This window comes from Panonychus citri, unplaced genomic scaffold (genome assembly GCF_014898815.1).
Source record: "Panonychus citri isolate SS breed McGregor unplaced genomic scaffold, ASM1489881v1 Contig00137, whole genome shotgun sequence".
Lineage (NCBI taxonomy): Eukaryota > Metazoa > Arthropoda > Arachnida > Trombidiformes > Tetranychidae > Panonychus > Panonychus citri.
In genome coordinates, this window is record NW_026515542.1 from 235449 (window position 1) to 257362 (window position 21914).

The window sequence follows — 21914 nt, forward strand, 5'->3', positions numbered from 1 at the left end:
AATTAAGGTGAGAATTTGTTTACCATCAGAATTAACCAAAAAAAGAGAAGGGGTCATATGGTAATTACGACGGTGGAATAGAAGAAAAAATTTGGGTGCAACCAAAGGATAGAGAGAGAAAAGAAAGTGAACTCCAGTTGGAAATGTTGATTATGAGAATTGTTTAATTATCTTTATTTGGTTTAATTCTAATTGAAACAATTAACATGGATCAAGATGGAAAATGTGAATTAACAAGTGAATTACTGTTCTTTGATACCTTTACCCATGAAAACATTCAGGTTTGTTAATAACAATTAATTTCTAAATTATTTTCTCTTCTCTTGTGAATGTGATTTTTGTTTTTCTATCTCATTTTCTCTTTCTTTTCTTTCTATTTTTCTCTTACTTTTGTTTGTTTACTCTCTTTCTCTTTCTCTTAAATCTTATTATTCTTTTTTCATTCATTTTCTCTGATAAAACCTAATCATTTATTATTGACAGTTACTAAAGGTGTTAGAATCAATGTTCACATTGTCATGATTTCTATCACCTAACCTTTGATTAATCAAATGAGAGAAAAAGAGAAACAAATAACCAATGGATATAACCAATTGGTGGTTTTCTCTTTCTTTTCTTTCTTTCTTTTCTCTCTTCTCTTTCTTTTCTTTTTCTCATTAGATTTTCTATTCTAACCTTTTTCTTTCACATTTTCATTTTCTTTCTTTCTTCGCTTATACACACACACACACATACACATCTTATCATGAACCAAACATTGATTGTCCTTTGGCTTTTCTATTCTTATCTCATTTTCACTTCTTAATTGTTACTTTAATTGTTACTTTCTTTCTCTGTCTTTTAGGAATCTAATTTGGATTTAGTTCAGTTTGCAAGCCCAATAATTATCGATGAAATCCGAATCATACCCCTTGGAGCTCGAGTAGTAGCTGATTTTACCGGCGGAGACAGACTTGGGTAAATCTAATTGTTACCAATTCCCTGGCTGAGAAATTGAAATGATGAAGAATTGATTAACTTGAGATCAAAAGAAAACATTTATTTGTCTATGGGCATCTAATTGTTCAAAAATTAGATAAGTGAAAGTTGAGTTGGGATGTTGATCTTTCCGTTCAATTTAACTGTCGATAATTTTCTAACCCATAATCCACAATCTTCATCTCATCTTTCACCCCGTGACATTAAATTGTCAGTAGTGATCAACTAGATATTTATCATGGAAACATAACAATTAATTTTTCTTCATCATTACAATTCCCACGCTTCAAAGCCCATCATATGCTTTTTATATCTTCAATCTGAAAATCCTCCTATTTCCTTTACTCTTGATTGTTTCTTTAATCAAAAATTCTTTGCTGGTTATCTGATCATATCGCAATTAATTTTCTAATCATGATATTTTTTTTGGTTTTAATTTCACAGAGCAACAAATCCCTCATCATTTGATGTTACTTTCTACATAAATGATTTCACAAAACCCACTGTTTGCACTTTCTCAGACTTTGGACGGTAAAGAGTTTAAATTACATACATATTTTAATAGCTAATTGGATATCAATTTCAAGTGAATTGTTATTAAATCAATTTCTTTTTCTTCTATTGTCCCTTTTAGATTTGAATATAAGCAAAATATCAACATTCAATTTATTCCAGAAGAGCGTAAGCCAACCGATGGTCTACTCATTAAAGGTTCATATCAAGTCATAACTCTTGCCATTTATGGGGCTCAAACCAATATCAAAGATTTAATTATCAAAGAGGAAAATCTTGAGGCTACACCAGTTTCGGATAATTGCTCTACATCCCAAGTACCAGTTACTATTGATGATGATCACCATGACCATCCTTTAGAAAGTGAATTTGCATTTGCTGAGAAAAATTATTCTCATAGAGATTCACCTCACCCAGAGAAAGAGTTTAATCCAGTTTTAGAAAGATTAAATCAAACTGCCAATCTAAATCAACATGAGAAAATAATTAAAACAGCAAGTGGCTCGAAAACAGTTGTAATCAACAATAATGATGACGAAGATAATGATTCATATTATAGTGAAAGAACTAAAGAATCTGGTGTGAGAGAACCTGAAATAGGTTCTACCAGTGTAAACAATAGAGATGAAAATGTTGATCCAAGGAAACGTCCATGTTCAAGACATTTTACCGTTAATTCACCACATTCTCTATCACCAGTTCGTAGTCCACAAAGTCTCAAAAGTCCGATGAGCCCACAAAGTGATTCAAGTATGAAATTTGATAGTAACATATCACATGCTCGTTCACCCCTAATGGATCATCATCACCACCATCATCATAAAAAGTCATCAAATACATCTTCAAGGAGTCCTTACTCTCGTCATCTACCACCACCTCCTTTACCGCCATCAACAGCAACAACAACAACAACATCAACATCAACATCAGCAACTCATTCTAATCACTCTCCTCGATCTCCTCGTTACATTCAATCAAGATCAACTTCGCCTTGGTACAAAAATCAACATAATCCTTCCCATCCGTCTTCACCATCATCTCCTCTTTCACCCTATCATTATCGTAAAAATCATTCTCCCAGGAAAATTGCATCTCCAGCGAAAACTCCCCCGGAAGAATCTTCCTCATCATCTTCTTCATTTAACAAGAAACGTCTTAGACGTGCCCGAACTCCTCCAACTCGCTCACCATCTCCCTCAGCAAATAAAAGAATAGAAATAGAAAACAATTCTAGTAATCATTCTATTCCTATTCTACCAGTTAATACTGATCTTTTAGAAGAAATTTCTCCTGAACATTCACTTTCAGATTGGGCTGAAAGTATTTCTGAAGACGAAAATTTGGATGATATTGAATCAGGTGACGGTGAACCAGAAGATAATCTTCCATCAAGTAATATCAACAATCTACCAGAAAACATTGTTACTGATCCAACATCAAACACAACGACAACAACAACCACAATTGTCAACAATTCTTGTAATATCAACTATTATATTCATTCACCTGCAAATCATCAGCAACCCAGTGAAAGCCAGGAACCCGAGCCTTTTGAATCAATTTCATCGGAAGAGGAATATTTTGAAGAAGGAGGAAACATGGCCGAAAGTGACCGTTTATCTCACTATTCTGATTATGACATTTGTGATGAAACCTTCAATCCAACCTTTGACCCCTACAATTGTGAATTCACCTCTCTTCAAGCTCTTCGTGACCCATCACAAACCAATTATCAACATCTCAGAAATTCCCAAGTGAATCTTAATGAAGAAAATAAAACTAAAAGGACGTTACTTTTATCACAATTATCTGAGATGAAGACAACAAGAACCTCCATTTGGGTTGAATCAATGGAAACCATTGCCAAAGATATCGAACTTGTTCCCTTGGAAAAATCTGATATTCTTACCATCATTTTAAATTGGTTAAAAGATGGACTTGATTATGATCTTGCAATTAAGCAAACAACAATTCCGTTTAAAGTGAGACATTTAAAAGCAGGAATTAAACTCTCCATTGCCTTGATCAATACAGATGAATCAATAGTCAAAAAGTTAATCGAGCTCAAGATTCCTTTGTCATTGTTCAACCTCTACTATAAACCTCATATGTCTCTTCCCTTAAAGTTATTGATACTTCGGGCATTTGACGCTTTCTGTGACTCTGTGATTGGAATTGAACATATTCTCGTTGATGGATACATTTTCACTGACACCATCACCACCAGCGACACCTCAGATGATAATCAATTGAAAGAAAATCCATCAACGGTTTATCAACATTTACTCCTTCTCTTGACCAGTAAACCACCATCTCGAGTTGCAATAGCTTTAGAAGCTTTATTAAGTAAAATTCATTTCTACCATTTACTGCAATCTTTTCAAACGATTGTGTCGAAACCTTGTCATGACGTACTCGCCATATTGACACACATTCGTAAAATTGGTTCCATTTTTGCCTCAGCGCGTAAATTGTTGACACAGAAAGTACGCTGTTTACCTGTGACTTGTTTCTTTGAGATCAAAGAGTCTAAATGTGATTGTTACCCATCCATTTATAACTGGTTTAAACTTTATCACTTTATTGACAATTTGGTGGATCTATTGAAAAATTCCCACTCTGATCTGATAACCTCTGAGATCCATCAGCTGATTGATATACTAATGACGGAGGAAAGTTTCCCGCGTTTCCTTTTATCATCACCATGTTATTTAAAGACCAATGAATTAATTTCACTGCTAACAAACCATGCAAACCATGACATGTTCAACAATCAGAATAATTGTATTGGAGAAAGACTTGCCTATTTACTACAGTCTTATTCCCTAATTGATTTACTGATTGCCCGTGTTCAAAGTGGCTCATTTAACCTTGTCAAATGTGACGAAGATATTGAACTATGTTCAATATTTCGTAGTTTCCATAGTCTACTTTTCTCACCGATTGGCCGAGAGTGTGTTGTCCAAACTCTTTCTTCATCTAATAATTTCCAATCAGCTTTACTTCCCTTCCTGATACCAATTATTGGTGATAATAAATTGTACAAATCAATTTGGTCCGAATATGCAGTTAAATTATGTATTTCAATGGTGCAATTTGGCGAAGACAATATTTTCCATGTCATTAGAAACTATGGGAATAGTTTACTTGCCATTTCTAAAAACAATCAATTACCTAAACTTTCATCTTTATCCGATTGGCTTAAACCAATTAACTGTATCCAAAATTTAAGCTACTCCGAGTCAACCTTTAAAGAGCTGATGACGCAAGTTAAAAATTACGCCGATGGTGCAGTTAAATTAAAAGAGAGCGAAATTTTCAAACTTCAACCACAACTAATAACCATCATCCGAATCTTATATAAACTTTGCCTACCACCACAAAAATATTATCATCAAAATGTTCAAGAATTAGAAAACAAACCAGTCAATGAGTTAAAATACTATTACGCTACAATACAAGTTTACAGTTACGATGGACTTTCATCTTTATTAACATTACTACAGAAATTAGCTCAAACTTATCTACGTCCATCTCACCAAAGTTTTGCCCTTGTCGGTGATCAGGGTTCCCTTGTAATGGCATTTGTCAAACTTGCCGTTAAACTGGTCAAGGAAATACTTAGAGTACTAATCCATGCCCGTGGTAAAGATTTTAGAGACACCTCACCGATACCCGTTATGTTGAAAGTATACTCACTGATGTACCTATTTCCCCGATGTTCATTTGCCTACTCAACCTCTAGAGAAACAATAAGAGATATTGTTGACATTCTCATGTTTTACACCCAATTATCTTTAACACTCTCTGAATCTGATCCTGAAACAATGGCTAAAGGTATTTGGACCAAGATGATTAGCGAAGTATTAAAATATACCTTCTCCCTGCCGATGACCTTTGTCCATGGATTAAGTCTTCTCTCTGAATTACTACCTCTTCCATTGCCTTTTCAAACATTATCTCCTTTGACCGAGGAAGAAGTTAACAAAATGATTAACATACGTAAACTTTGGTCAGCACATTTACTTGGACTTTCCGCTGATTTGGAAAAACTTATCTCTACCTTTGTCATCTCATCATCACCAACCATTCAACAACTTCTTCGACGTGTTTGCATTCAAATATCTGATCTCTCTTCACCGGCTTCCACCATGATGGTTCGCTCAGTTTTGGAAGTTGTTCTTGACTCTCTTCCCAATGAAAAGAATCCTAAACTGTCCACTCCCTTACTTTATGTTCTCAATTTACTTTCTTACCTTTCCACTCATCCACCATTTAAAATGGCTTTTATCCATACAATGCACATTGGTGGTAAATTAGATGAAAAATATTTCACTTTTGTCAACAAATTGTTACGTTTACTTAGAGAAGAGGGAACATCAAAACCCATTGAGGTTCAAATTAACCATCTAATATTTACCTTCCTTCAATCCCTCTGTGACTCAGATATTTATCTCAATTCAAGGATATCATCTACACCGAGCCCTCAAATTGTAAGTATTATTACATTAGTAAATATTTAATTATATCCATTTATGATCATTGTAATCTATTAATAATTAATTAATATCGTTCTCTTTTTTCCTACTTTTGTTTAAATAGCTTTCAAACTCGTTGCCTCCAAAAGAATCATTGAAATTAATCATCTCAATGTTACTTAAATTCCTCAAGAATTCAATTAAGACATTCACAAAATCTTCAACAATCATAACATCAACATTAACTAATGGACCACCTTCACCTAATTTCAACTCAATCTTACCGGTACTCAAGATATTATCGTTACTATGTTGCCATGATTTTGGCTTCATCCCGATTAAACAAGGCATCTTTGAGGAAGCTCCGTTAATCATAAGTTTAATTATTTTGCAAATTAGTAACTCAATCAGATCTGAAACCAGCAAAGATCATCATGAGGATAACAATGAACTTGTCTTACTAATTTGTGGATTTGTTGATTTCCTAAAAGCTTTTATGTTACCAAATGAATATCGTTCTGCCAAATTGAGTTACAAAGAAATAGTTACATTACTTTCATGGGAATCTAGAATGAATGAACCTCCAATTGACTGTAAGAAATCATTACAACAACCATCAACATCATCATCATCATCTTTATTATCCTCTTCAATTATGGTTAAAGATGAAGATGATCAAAAATATCCAGAGAAACGGTTAAAAATTGAGACAGATGAAACAATGGAAACAAATGTTGAGGATAATAATAATAATAATAATAAAGAAGCAGGAGATGTAGAAAATGTTGATATTACCATGGCTCAAATAAGTGAAAAATTATGTGAAAAGGAGACAATTAATGAGACAACAATTAATGAATCAACAAATGGAGCAACAAGAGTTGAAACAAATAACAATCTACATCCTTTACTCATTCTAAATGAGTATCTTGAAAATTTGGATACAGTTAATGAAAACGAGATTTGTGGTATGCGTAAAATTGTCAAAAGCCTGTTAAATGTTTTGTCTTCATTTAAAGATGAGTCGGCTGGAGATGTCACAGTGAACATTGAATTACCAGTTATCGAACCATTGCCATTACAATTTTCGAAGCGAGAAGTTTTCATTGTAACATCTAACATAGACCAAGAAAAGTTAAACATTAACTTTTGGCTTTCAGTGCCAACTTTTGATGATGATCAACATCTTAATAACCACCGTCATCATAATCATAATCATCACTATTCTCAGATTGGTAATCATGGTCAAACTGTTAACTTGGAAACTCATTCAACAACAACACATCGTCCATGTGATACTCAACTTGGTGGCAGGGAGATGAACACTCTTGATAATGATAAACGAATCAGTTTTATTGAATTGTGTCAAAAATATTTACCCAGTGACTTTAATTTTAAGAAAACACTGGAAAACTTGTGTCAAACACAAGAGGAGACTGTTGATGTTGCCAAATCAACAAATAAACCATTAATTTCACTTAACTCACCTCATCATCACCACCATCATCATCATCATTCAATTAGGAGGATGGGATCAATGTTACCAAATCGTGAATCAAAATCATTTACAAATGTTAAAAAATCTTTTGTCGCTCCAATGAGAAATCGAGGATTTGGTCGTCCAGGATCAATGATGCATTCGTCTCGAGCAAATGACCCTTTCAGATCACGTCCACCCAATACAAGTCGTCCACCCTCAATGCATGTTGATGATTTTGTTGCTCTTGAACAATCAGGAACCAATTGTAACTCGTATGAAGTACCAAGTAAACGAATGAAACTTGATTATACTTTGAAAATTCGTAACAATTCATCAAGTACCACTGGTGGAAATGGCTCTGGGGGTAATAATAATATGATTTCCAATTCTGGGAATAGTAACTTGTTACATAGTTCATCTTCTCGATCTTTTGGTGGATCAGCGACAGTTGGTTCAAGATCTTCACCTTCATATCATACTATTGATTCTTACTCAAGTCGACGAACACTTAATTCAAGCTCTCATTCTCATTCACATTCACATTCTCACTCCCATCAGTCACCTATTCGTAACAATCTACCCTCAACTTCATCTCGTAATTCATTGACACGCTACTCAAGGGACAGTTATTCACCACCAGCGCCCAGGTCAACACGCTCAGACTCAATAGGACCATCGTCATCTTCACTACATTGGACCAAAAGCAGTTTAACCAATCGTCGTGATTCAAGAGACTCTAGAGATTCAAGATCTGTCCGTTCATCTAATAATCGTTAAAAAAACAAAAAAAAAACAAACTAATTAACCTTAGATAATGTAAATTGTATGATAAGAATGCAAATGTCCAACAGAATCAAATTGTTCCTTATCATTTTGAATATTTGAAATGTAGACACATCACATTATTGTTGTGTAAAAGCTCATCCAATTTAATGACTTAATTTGTAACAATCATAATCATTGACAATTAACTCTCATTTTCTTTCTGAACAGAGACAGACAAAATCAACACGCACTCATAGCCACATATAAATACATAAATCGTGATGAATATACATAAATATATACAAATATATACAAATATTTATAAATATTAATGTTTCATCAAGAAACATTACAATTTGATGGTAATACAAGACAATTAAAATGAAAAGCGAAACAGGTAAAATGAAAATCTATTTAATCAAATGTTAATCATCAAACCAATCAACTCATCAAAATGGAAGGTGAAATAACAAGAAGGATGAAAAAAGTCAATTGTTATGACAAAATCGTTAATTAACTAAGGATATCGACAATTAAATTGCAAGAAGCATAACAAAGATTAATCAAAAAGTCAACAACAATTAATAAAATCCAACAATTCCCAGATTAGGATGAGTAGTTAATGTGAATGATAAAAAAAAAGGTTGTCACCTTTACAAGAAAAAAACAACAAATGTAAACTTATTTAAGTGTAACAATTTAAAGGTAACTATTAGTATCTAAACTGTGAACACTAATAATGATAATCATCATTATTATATCATTGACAATAATCAACCAAATGCCATGATAATAATTAACAAAATCAACAACATTAATAAGGTGTTGAAAGTTGAAAACTTTAATGATATAATCAAGAGGAATGATAAACATTATCATTAATGATAAATTACGTTTTGTTGGATATAAATAAGAACATGATTAACTAACTAAATCATGATGATGATCAAGGTTTTCAGAGGAACAATCAAATTCAACAACTTTAATCTTGTTGGAGGCAAAAAAAAAGTTTTAATTTTGTTCACACAATTTAATTCATTGTTACGGAAGAGCAACAATCAACCAAGTGATTTAAGATCAATGAATTATCAAAGTTATATCACCTTAAGGCCCAACCTTTAGCTTCCTCTTTAACTAATGTCCTAATCATTAACTAATGATTTCTATTTAATTGTCAATCAGATTGCGATCTCAACAATTAAGACATTTTCACAATTTTCTCCTTCAAATTAAAATCAATTAAGTTTTCACACTTTAATCGCAATTATTATTATTACAATTGTTTCATCATTCAATCAAGACAACAACAAATCAAGGAATCAATTGATTATCAGCAATTAGATTAAAATGATTCACAATGAAACCATTTAACTTTGATTGTAATGTAAAACTATCAAATGATCAATTCTGATCAACTCAATTAATCTCATCTCTTTGTGTATATCCAACAATTTAATTCAGTTAATCTCAATAATTACATCAAATTTACAACGGTTATCATATTTTTAGCTTGTTACATGATAACCGGAAATTTGATCTCACCAGGATTTTCAATCAACTAGAATAGTAATAATTTATTTCAATCAGTTGATTGTTAATGTATATAAACTTACTCACTCTCTGTAAATAATCAAATTTAATCGGCAGAGGGAGAGTGGGAGGTGGGAAGTGTAAGGTGGGTTAAACTTTTATTATTTCCGTTTCGATCCACCCCAATATTATACATGAAGATTAATTCATATCCTTACTGGTTCCTGATTCCCAGTAATCATAATAATGGATTATGTTTAAAATTAAGCTAATAATAAATTGTTACAACTCTCAAATTGTTGCTCATTTATCAAATCAAATTCTGATTAGCTTGATTATCTAATAATCTTTGGTTGGTAACAAGATTTAATTGTTTACCATTTAACCTTATTAACCTCATTTGATAGCAATTGAAAAGTTTGTGAGTTTTTTATTCATGAAAATTTATTCATAATTAATGAGATGAAATTTTCAATTCTTATGAGAATTGATTTATTATTAATACAATTTCATTGATATTGTAAGAAAAAGTTATCAATAACAATTAAAGGTAATTGAAAGTTGATTTTCTGTTAATTGTTGTCTAACTTTGAATTGATTGTGTTTAAATTGTTGAGAGGTTAAATATTGTAAGTCTAATGGAAGTCACATTGATCATGAAATATGAACCAAGAATCAATTGATTGTGAACAATTTGATTGAAATTACTGAAGCCAACAAATGATGATGATACTCAAGATGAAGATGACGATAAAGATGATGAATGATGATAAATACAAACAAAGATATCAAATGAATGCTAAACCGTTGCTAAGATTTTCCTCTTGTTATTATTTTGTGTCATCTTCATAATACAATAAGAGTAACACCTTTTTTTGCATCCTCATCCTCATCCTCATCATCTTCATCATCTCGTTGTTGTTGTTGTTGTTTGAAAACCACAAAAGCTTTTGCTGTTGATTGTTGTTAATATTAAATTGATTGTCAGGCTTGATTTAAAAGGATTGTTGGATTCAATGATTTACAGTTATCAAGATGATAAACACATTGAAGCCTGAGATTTTTTTTTTCATGCTGATGGGATATAACTGAAAATAAACAATATCAAGGATAATAATAAACAAGATGATCAATATTAAACCTAATTTGAATATAACTATTAATATGATAACAATATTATCATATTGTTGTTATTGTTATTGATTTGGATTAATGTTATTGGATGAAATTTATATATATGTTTGGTGATTTGATTACGTTTTTTCATCTTGATTGTATTAAATTTATTATTTTATCTCTGTTCATATCATTCAAGATGATAATTTAGATTGATGATTAGAGTTTGTAGCATCCTAATTAAGTGTTCAATTTGATTTCAATTGAGAAATTTGGACAATTAGAAAACTAAAGGTATTCATTTGTATTAATATCAAGTTTTCTGATTTACTTTCATGAAAATTTTCAATGTTAGAATTGATTTTCTTATTGTAAAGGTTACATAGTTAATCAGCTATGTGGCATGAAAATGCTCATGAGGATGGAGATGATTGTGATGATGAAGAAAAAGTTTCAATCTCTTGACCATTTCAACCCTTGGCTTTTAGGGTTAAGGATAAAATAATTAAGATGATGATGATACACAAGAAAAAGCATAAAGTAAATACAGAGTATAAATAACTGGCTTAATAGGATGGAAAATGATGAGAAAAAGTGTTCATCTTCTTATCTTCATCATCATCATCCAAAAACTGAATCAGAATGATCAGCAAAAAGGATTTCAACTCTTTACCATCTCTATAACATGATAAGTAATTATGGATCTTTATCTTTCCCTCTTCCTCTTCCTCCACCTCCTCTTTTGATTTATTCTTGATAGTCTATTAGTTAGTGATGGAACTGAATTAAATGATGAAGATGAGGATAAGAAAAAGGGTTCAGAGAGAGAGAGAGAGAGAGAGAGAGAGAGAGAGAGAAAACTTTGTTAACTTTCATTTTGATAATATTATCATTATCATTATCAGTAACTAACTGAAGTCAGCATATAATCATGATGATGATGATGATTATGTTGCAAGAAAAGTAGTATTCACAATGAATTAGGATGAAGATGAAGATGAAAATAATGATAATGTTGATGATTATGATGATAATGATGATGATGTTGTTGTTGGTGAAGATGAGGAAAAATAGGAAAAGTATTAGTGTGTTTGTATGTGTAGTATATATGAAGATTGAGTTTACAAAATGGACTTTCGAGTCTTTTACTTCATCTCAAGTCCATCATCCTCATCCTCATCATTATTAAGAGCAAAAAGAGAATAAGAGAATCTTAATCTACAGTAAATTTCATCTTCTCATCCCTTATCATCTTCATCATCATGTTAACCCTTTGCTCTTCCAAATGATTTGATAAAAACTTATCTTATTTGATTGTCCAAGCAAAAAGGAGCTTATATGATAATATTATAAATAATTATCTTCCACCCACTCTCTGTATACTATTACCATGATGATAATGATAAAGAGAGATAGAGAATTCATCTTCATCTTCATCTTTATCTTAATTTAGTTTCAATTATTTGATGAGAAAGAAAGAAAATAAAAACAAAAAGATAAACATTCAATTTCTTATATTGGAAAGTAAATTAATCACTAATCACCCTTGATTTCCAATGATCCAACTAAATGACAATTATAATTAACTGTAAACATCGAGATGATTAATGTTGATTATATTGACAATCAAAAAAGGTACCAATTGATCAACATCCCAAGTAAGAAACAATCAAATCAATTTCTGTATTTGTAATGATAAAACACAAAAAAGCTCCATTGAAAAGTCTGGCGAAAAAAATTGATTGTTGATCACAATTTGCAATTACCAAAAGCACAATTAAAGGACAATTAACTTACAATTGTTGACTCTTATATAAATGTAATTGGTTGCAATTAAATTAAAGCCCTTATTTTTTTGCTCCACCAAAAAGGGTTTGATTGGTAAATGCAATTTAAAATACATTTACTAAGGTTCAGCTTTAGATAATCAATATAAATTGTAAATGGGAAAAAATTTCAAATTCAAATGAACAATTTAATAATGATAATCAGGGTAATAATAGTTAACTGTAAATTCAGTCAATGATTAACTTATTTTTCATCATCATTGTCATCATATAGATATTCAGATGATTCTATTGTCTAGAGTCCAATTGAATCTTTTGCTTACATTTTGAATTAGAATTTTTTTTTCTTCTCTCTTTTCATTTTCTTCTTCTTTTTTCTTCATCATTATCATTCCCTGTTGTGATGAAATCTAATTGCATGTCATTATTGACTGTCAACAGAAGCACCGATAACATATCATGAGAGAGAGAGAGAAACTTTTTGTTCTTTTTCATTAGTTTCTCTTTTTCTCTCAATTTCAACTTTATATATTTCTCTCAGTTGGAGTTGGGATTGAATTTCATGGTGAGAATTTTTTTTTCAAACTTTATCATCACTGAATCATTATCATCATTCCGTTTCCTTTTCTCACCTAGAATTACTAATAATCATTGAGAGAGAGAGAGGGGAGGAGACTTGCTGGCAGGTGATAAAGTTAAGTCAATAGTTTTTTTTTATCAGATATTCAATATGAAGTATTTGTAGCAATTAATGATAATCATGATGATTTTGATTCTGTTGATTTAAAAGGTTGTAGAATTATTTGTCAAACGGAAAACGGAAGTTGAATTGTGTAAAAATATTAGTAGAAAATTATTCTTAGATTATCTTTACGGAGATTCAATTGTTCATAGGTGTTAAAGCTTATCACGTCAGGAATTGATTTGATAAGCTCAAGGATTTCATCATTCATGGTGAGAGAGAGAGAGAGAGAGAGAGAGAGAGAGAGAGAGAGAGAGAGAAGATAAGGAAAGAGGGGAGAAGAAAAGTGAATGGAAGATACAAAGTTAAATGTATCAAAGAAAAACCGGAAAATCAAATTGACTTTAATTAAAAATTGATGGAAAACCTTAATTACCAGTCAGAGTTAATCCATTAATGAAAACGTGAAAATAGTTACACATCTTGACAGAAGAAAGAAAAACAAATCAAACAATCATCATGATCAAAAGAAACTGAAACTTCAAAAAAAACAATAGATTGACAATCAATCATAATAGTTAACTAATTATGACAATTAATTTATATACATAAATAAATTGACACTTAATATCTAGTCTCTGGTAGTATAGTGGTTAGTATCCTCGCCTGTCACGCGAGAGACCGGGGTTCGATTCCCCGCCAGAGAGAATGATAAATATTTTTTTCATTTACCCGGTTGAAACAATTGCTCATCTTCTCAACCCATTGAAAGATTAACCATGACAACTCGATTTAAATTTTTTTTCGAACAAAATTTTAATTATCAAACAATCTAATAATTTTTGATCATCTGCTAATCCAATTAAAGTTGATTTAATGGTCGAAATTTGTTTTATGATTATCAACATTGCATAGATTGGATTACTTATTGATTAAGTGATTAATGTTTGCCAGAATCTAAGCAATTAACATTTGTTAATCTTGATGGAAGAAGGAAAAAAATTGATAACAGTTAATGAAGTGAAAATAATTGAATTGAATTAAAAGTCACATGGATTTTGATACACGTAGATGATGATGAAGATAAAGATGATAATACCCGTTATAATGATAATGTTTCTTCAATCATCTTGAAAGATTCACATGTAAAGAGACACATTTGGTTATTGTTACACATTAATTGCAATTATAATCAAAAGTAAAGCAAATGTTATCTTCCATATGATGATGATGATGATGATAATCTAATGTACATTATTGTTATGATGACACTTTCCCATTTAACAGTTTTTCATTTGGTATTAAAAAAAAACATACAAGACCCACAATAAGTAGGTCAAATTGAGAGAGGGCGGTTGATTGACCCTCATGTCATGACCTATATGTGTATACATACATATGATTGACCACATTGTCCATTTTTTTTTCAAAAGCCTAATGAACGGTTGCCAAAGGAGAGGGCGTGGGGTCAATTGTTATGAATTAAATTCAATTGTGAATGATAATTATTATGCTTATTTGGATCCAATATTGGATAATGTTAAAGGTTAAAGGTAAAGGTTTGATTTTTGTTTGTTATTGTTCATCATGAGTGTCATCATTTATGATTGATTCAAGATAATGATGCTGATGATGATGATGATCAATGATGATAATTGTAAACTGTATCATCTTCATGATGTGATCATCAATGACAATCAAGATGTAAAAGTCACAATTCAATTATAATGATAATAATATTGTTGTAAGTGTGACCATCGGTCAATCTGGACTTTATATGTTGACCATTTACTTTCTTGTTATTATATTTATCAATTTTTATCATACAAATGGTCAAATAGTTTGACCTTGACACAATAATTGTCCATCATATCATACATATGATGATAGGTTATCATTTTATGACAATTGGGTTAATATTATCATTATTTATCAAGATTATTATTATCATCTAATGTCATCATTATGGTAGGAAAAATGTGTAATACCAGATAATCAGCTGATTGATCATCCATAAAGGATGAAGATAATAGAATCTGGATAACAATTAAAATGGAGATTGGAACAGTTTTACTTTGGAAAAGAAATATTTTCCAAAATTTTTTGTTGCCATTGAAAATTCTTCGAGAATATCAAATGATTATCATCTTAGAACTAGAAGATAAATAAAAGATCAGCATGAATGAATAAGATGAAACCGATAATATAAATTTGGAGGAAAAAGAAACACTCATACATAATGAATAAAGCACCAAGAGAAGGGTGGAGTGGGTGGTAGATGAAGGTGACTTGATTTTCCCTCCTCGAGATTCAAGTCATTTTCTGGGCCATCAAACACTCATTACTTTAAATTTACTCTCTTCCTCTTCCTCCCTCCATGATACATGCCACCAACAACCCATTCTCTCAAGATATTGATCATCATCACCCACCACCACCACCTCACCCTCTTTCTCCATCATCATCATCATCATCATCTTCCACCTTGCACCTAATCATCAACAACAGAAAAAAATTCATATATTAAACAGTGAAAAAAGAGAGACCCGGATAATAATACACACCATTGATTGTAGTTAAATACTTGCAGTGGTAACTATTAATCATGTAACTGTTTTATGGAGAGAGAGAGAGGAAAATTTTCCACTCTCTTCATCTTCCCTTTTTCATGCTAATATATAAAACATTGAAAGTGAGAAAGTTCATCTTTCACTTTTCATCCTCATCTTTTATCTTGCTCATCATCCCCACCAACTATTAGGCTTATATTATGATCTCGCCTGGTTGAGTTATAAACTTATTGTTATCATGATAAAAAATCATTCGTCTTGGTTAATGGCAACTAAACCATTATTATCAATATAACATATTATATATCATGGGAGTTTTATTATCATCTTAGTATGAAGATAAAGAATATGATGCTGATGATGATGATGAAGATGTGGATGATAATATACAAAAGAAAAACAATATATAGATATAAATGGATTGTGAAGAAGGAGAAAAAAGTTTCTTCTCTCTCTCTCTCTCTCTCTCTTATTGGTTATCATCTTTTCTTGTGAGTTATTGGAGATGAGATTGAGCAAGAAATTAAAGGGGAGTGAGAGGAATGATAAATGAAGATGATAAAGATGAGGATGGAAGATGAGGAAAAGGAAAGAGGAAGAAGATGATGATGACTGTCGACTTGGTGTTTCCATGTTTAACCAACTGTACAATCAGATACTTACGATATCATCAATTTTTTTCCTTCTTCATCTCGATTGACTTTTATTATATTGATATTCTTTATTAATCTTTATCATCATCATCTTCTTCACGCCTATTAGTTTATTACATGTAGGTTGTTATTTGTCTTAAATCATGAAATTTAATATCATCAAACCATATGCTGAAAATCAATCATTTCCTTAAGTAATTAGGATAATTTTTGACTCATACTGTGAGCAATTAACATTTAACACTTAATATTATTTATGATGAAAACCACCAATGGATTGATATGATTGACCAACAAGTACTAGATGTTGAGATGAGGATGAGGATGAATTATTGGTTTGATTATCATTTAGAAGATTTTTTTTCTTCATCTTCTTTGATAAAATAAAGAAACAAAAAGTTATCACTTTTTGGTTACCATTTTGATTTATCTTTATTATTATTGGATATTGGAAATTGTATTGATTATATTTATTAGCCTTTGACCTCTGCCGGACCATTGAATCTAAATAATTATAACCATTGCATCTGAAAAGTACATAATATCATCTGTATTCAGGGAATTGATTATCACAACGGAACACTCACTTTCCATTATCTAGTTATAGTTATTATCATTATTGTAATAATAATGTGTAACTGGACATTGTCCACTCTACAATTTCTCTCTCTCTCTCTCTTTCTCTCTCTCTTTCTGTCTCTCTCCCTTTGTTGACCAATGTCCAGTTTTCTAGTCTTAAGGTCAACACACTTTTCTACCTCTTTCTTTATGCTTCAATAAAATCCAATAATAATAATATATAACATTCACCATGTTAACCCTTTTAATATCATAAATCTTATTTTTAAACTGTTTCCACCATAATTATCATCATTTCCATCATCATCATTCTTATTCTCATCTTCACCTTCATCTCCATCTTCATTTTTATTTTATCACTTAAATTGTAACAAGGTTAAAGGTTATCTGCTTATTCACAACAAAAATGATGTGACCCTCGAGATTGAAATAATAATATTAGTATCAACTCATATTCAGGTTTCATTTCAAACTCTAGTTAGTGAGTGTTGGTTGATGAGGTCTTGGTGGAGGTGGAGGTGGTCGTGGTGACGATGATGGTGGTTGTGAGCAGTGACAAGGAGGTGATAAAGAATCTAAATATGTCACCAATATAATATGACCAATAAATTGTTCTAATTGTTAAATTAAATTAACCAAATTAGTGACTCAAAAATAGTAAAATAAAGCTTTCAGCCTTTGATTATCTCAAACTGATTAACAATTAAAGTAAATTTTATGAATAAGTATTGTATGATTTTAGCAAAACAATTTGATTGGTGACAAAAAAAAGGACAACCAAATCGATTGAATGAAATCAAATCAAATCGTAAAGAAAAATTGAAAGTTTTCTCGTTACCGCTTCCAATCAAATCAATTTAAATTGCCAAACTTACATCAACAATCAACCAACCAATATAAGCAACAAGTTGAAATATATCATATTGTAAACACACAATAGTAAACAAGGAATGAAAAAAAAAACTTCAACAATAAACAAACAATCAGTTAATAACATTGTTACTTGTATAATCATTGTTACCATGATAGTTTCAAGTTTATCTGTCACATTGAATGAAATCAAACAACAACAATAGGAAAAAAAATCTCAGGTAAATCAAGTTTAACTTTAAATTGAGTTAAATTTGTCTTGTTGGTACAAATTTATATTGAAGTTTACAGGTAGAGGACAAACAGAAGATGACAAAAAATTTTACAATCAAGTCAAGTATCATCATCATCATCATCATCGTCATCATCTTGATCACCAAAGAAGACAAAGGTAACATGATAAAAAAAGGCACTCACTTTGTAATCTTCATCTTGATCATCATCAACAGAGCGATGAAAATCAGAACTGAATTAAAGTCCAACGATAATCAATTATGATCAAGATTAAGAGTCAAGGAATCAATTGGAACATTCTAATTTTAATTGTTACCCTTGATTCATTTTAAAAGACAAATTGATTCACTCTAATCAGAAAGGATTACAAATGAATAACAATTGAAACAATTTTAATTGTTTTACAATTTGAAAGTTGAATAATTTTTTAATTCTTACAGTTGAAAAACTTTCAACTGATACATTTGAATATTGACCATTGGGGTGGTCAAAATGTTCAGGGTGGACATGGTAAAGGGGTAAAGAGGGGGACACACACAAGGTAATATCCTAATCAAAGTAAATAATCACAATTAAAAGGGTCACACAAATATAAACATTTACAGGGGAAAAAAAGTGACCAGTAAATTGATGATGAATAAATTAACTAGTGGACAGTAAATGAACAAGAATCAGAATCAATTGAATTGTAAATGTAAAAGTAAAAGAAGATAATGAAAAAGAAGAGAGAAAAAAATTCTAATAACAATCAATTTCTGATTGAATTTCATGGTAAATCAAATGATTAACATCACGTTTCAATTCAGTTTAATCAGAATCAAACTTGTACTGGTCAATTACATTTTTCCAACTCTTGACCAGTTTCAATTTCCTCCCATGCATAAGTTTGAATGGTAAAGGTTTTTTTTTTCATCCATTTCTTTATCATAGTAAATATACTTGACTGATTGTTAATTGTCATTAGTTAACTTGTGTCAATTAAGACTGTCACCCAAACCCAATCTACCTACTGGTCATCACTATTACCACTGGTCATGAATGTCAATTAACCTTAACTTAATTTGAATGTTGATTTAGTTTGCAACTCTTTGAATTAATTATAATCAACAATTGGTGAAGAAAAAAAAATTTCTATCTACAATCATGAAAGTTGATTTTTTTTCATTATATTATATTGTTAATTTTCATTCAGATTAAATTGTTACTATTAATTGTAAACACAATCAATTGGATAGCAAGAAATCAGCTTAATCAGCCAATTTGATGATTTAAGATTTAATTTAAACCATAATCAGTTAATCAAATACAGTAAACATAATGAACCAGATATAATTTAACAAAGAGGAAAATGTAAAAAAAAAGTTTTTAAAACTTTTTCCTTTGCAACAATTAAAGTTAATCACTATCAGAATTTTTAATCATTTATAATCTCATTTAATCTGTGAAACAATTTAATAATCATCAAGTAATTTAATAAAATAAACATTATGATGATGATTCCTGATGATTTTTCCCACCCAATCAATGAATTCAAAGGTTGGTGGGTGAAAGAAACCACCACCAACAAGTGGATTGATTTATAATCATTACAATGGAAGAGAAAATAAAAAAGGAAGAGAAAAAAAAGTTCTAATAGAACAAAATAAAAAATAGTAAATTCGAAAGAAAATAAATTTCATCATTGATTGGAAAGGAAAATATTATACAACATTTAACCTCAAAGAGATCATCTTAATCATCATGATGAGAATTTGAAAATTGAGTGGCAAAAGATTCACCTTACAATTGATGGTGGATGATGAAAAGGGTGGGGTGGGTGTTGTGTGTTGGTCAATGGCTATTTATGTGGTGTAGATGGAGGAGGAAGAAGATAAAATTGGCTAAAATATAAACTGACCATTGGAATGACCTCAATGTTAGAGTGAAAAAATTTCTATCTAATATTATATTGAGAATCTAAGCTGATAGATGAGAAGATGATAAAAGAGGGATGATGATGATGTTGATGGTGATTGTTGGGTTGTCAGGGGGTGGAAATGATGATGACACAATGAAAGAGAAAGTGAGAGAGAGAGAGAGAGTAACGGTCCACTAAAGGTATTATAAAGGAAAGAAAACAAAAAATAAAGATAACGGTAAAAATATCTAATATTAAGGTGAGTTGTTGGTTGTTTATATTTATTGAAAGTGAAAATAAAGTGACATAAAAGTTACTCCACCGGGGGAACACTTAATTTGAAATATGAGTTCATTTGATATTGTTAGAGATTCAGAATCATTCAGGGTGTGGAGGGTTTACCAGGTAGGGGTGGGAATTTATTGTTATTATCATTAGCCACCCAATAAATGGTGATAAAAACTCATCCTCAGGTTCAATTCAATGTTCAACATGAACATTTATCCAACACAAGCAAAAAAAATGGTACCGTTAACATTTTGTTATAATAATGGTAATCAAATTGATCCATGAAAATGATTCAATCTTTCCTGTAATCTATGAGCATCATGAACAACTTCATGTTAATATTTTGTCTCTCTCTCTCTTTTTATTATCAATTTTGGATTCATCTTCATCTTTCCCACCTCATTCAAACCCTCAAGCAATTAACTTAATTCCGAGTGTCACATTATTCATTGTTAAATTGTTGGTCTCTGTGATAATTATCTTCATATGAATCATTCAATTTGATATTAAAGTTATAGAAAATTTTTTGTTCCTCTTTTTCATTTTATCTTCATCACAATTGATTCTTGTCAGCTGATGATTTCTTCGCCTTTTTCTTATGATACATTATGTATTTATAGATGATGATGATGATGTAGAAAATTAATCTTCTGACTTTATCATTCATGCTGATTCTCAGGATGTTCATCCTTCATCTAATTCTGAATTTTATTGGGAACACACACAGAACAACAAAAAAACATGACGAAAACTGAAACACTTACAACAATCAACTTCCATTGTAATAAATGATTCTTTTTGTTTATCTTCATGAAAGAAGACAAATATTTCGTCATCATCGTCATCTCTTTTATTTTGCCACTTTGAATTCCAATTCAATTCATCATTGTCTTATTTCCCCCTGAAAGTTTCCAGGTCATTTCATGAAAACACATTTTTCCACCATTCGAATGTCTCTCTCTCTCTCTCTCTCTCTCTCTCTCTCTCTCTCTCTCTCTATTCCCATGAACATGGAAACATATTAATAGATAACCAGGGAAACCATGATGATGATTAAAAGACTCATTTAAACAATTGGAAAACAGGAAACAGGAAGTTCAACCTTCTCATTGGTGTAAGAAAATAGATTGTAACAATTAACAAGTACAATCAATAATCTGCACGCATTTAACGATTAATTTAGTTAATCAGTGTAACTATTTTAATGATCTCTTTCTCTTGTATCTTTACCTTTGTTTATCTTGGAATCACAATTAATCATTAAGAATCTTTGATTAACTATGATAATCATTAGATTGTTGAACAATTTCCAATGGGAATTTCAAGATGGAAAAATAAATTCACATGATAATCATCATGATAATTATCGACTTTAATTGTGAGTTAATTAGTTAGCTAAACATAAATAGAATATCCAATCTCTTTTTTGTGTTTTTAATTGTCAACGTGATATTGATTAGAGACTTTGATTATCATTGATATTGTTGGAAAAAA

General features: G+C 30.8%; 1 protein-coding gene and 1 non-coding gene across 2 annotated transcripts; both read left to right on the forward strand.

Annotated features, from left to right (window-relative positions):
- The first annotated feature begins 80 nt into the window (after nucleotides 1-80).
- Nucleotides 81-8542, forward strand: LOC128392827 (protein virilizer homolog). The gene is made up of 5 exons (XM_053352908.1): nucleotides 81-281; nucleotides 845-957; nucleotides 1423-1509; nucleotides 1613-5984; nucleotides 6094-8542. Exons 1-5 carry the CDS (start codon nucleotides 207-209, stop codon nucleotides 8224-8226), a joined length of 6780 nt encoding a protein of 2259 aa, XP_053208883.1. The 5' UTR covers nucleotides 81-206; the 3' UTR covers nucleotides 8227-8542.
- Nucleotides 8543-13964: 5422 nt separating this feature from the next.
- On the forward strand, nucleotides 13965-14036 carry Trnad-guc (transfer RNA aspartic acid (anticodon GUC)). The gene has a single exon. It is a non-coding gene; the product is annotated as a tRNA-Asp (tRNA).
- Nucleotides 14037-21914: the final 7878 nt, after the last annotated feature.

What these genes read in the sequence shown, in the direction of transcription:
- LOC128392827 (XM_053352908.1), top strand. Translation starts at nt 207, where the DNA reads ATGGATCAAGATGGAAAATGTGAATTAACAAGTGAATTACTGTTCTTT. An exon ending in TTACCCATGAAAACATTCAG is followed by an intron (nt 282 to 844) that starts GTTTGTTAATAA and finishes TCTGTCTTTTAG; the next exon opens with GAATCTAATTTGGATTTAGT. An exon ending in CTACACCGAGCCCTCAAATT is followed by an intron (nt 5,985 to 6,093) that starts GTAAGTATTATT and finishes TTGTTTAAATAG; the next exon opens with CTTTCAAACTCGTTGCCTCC.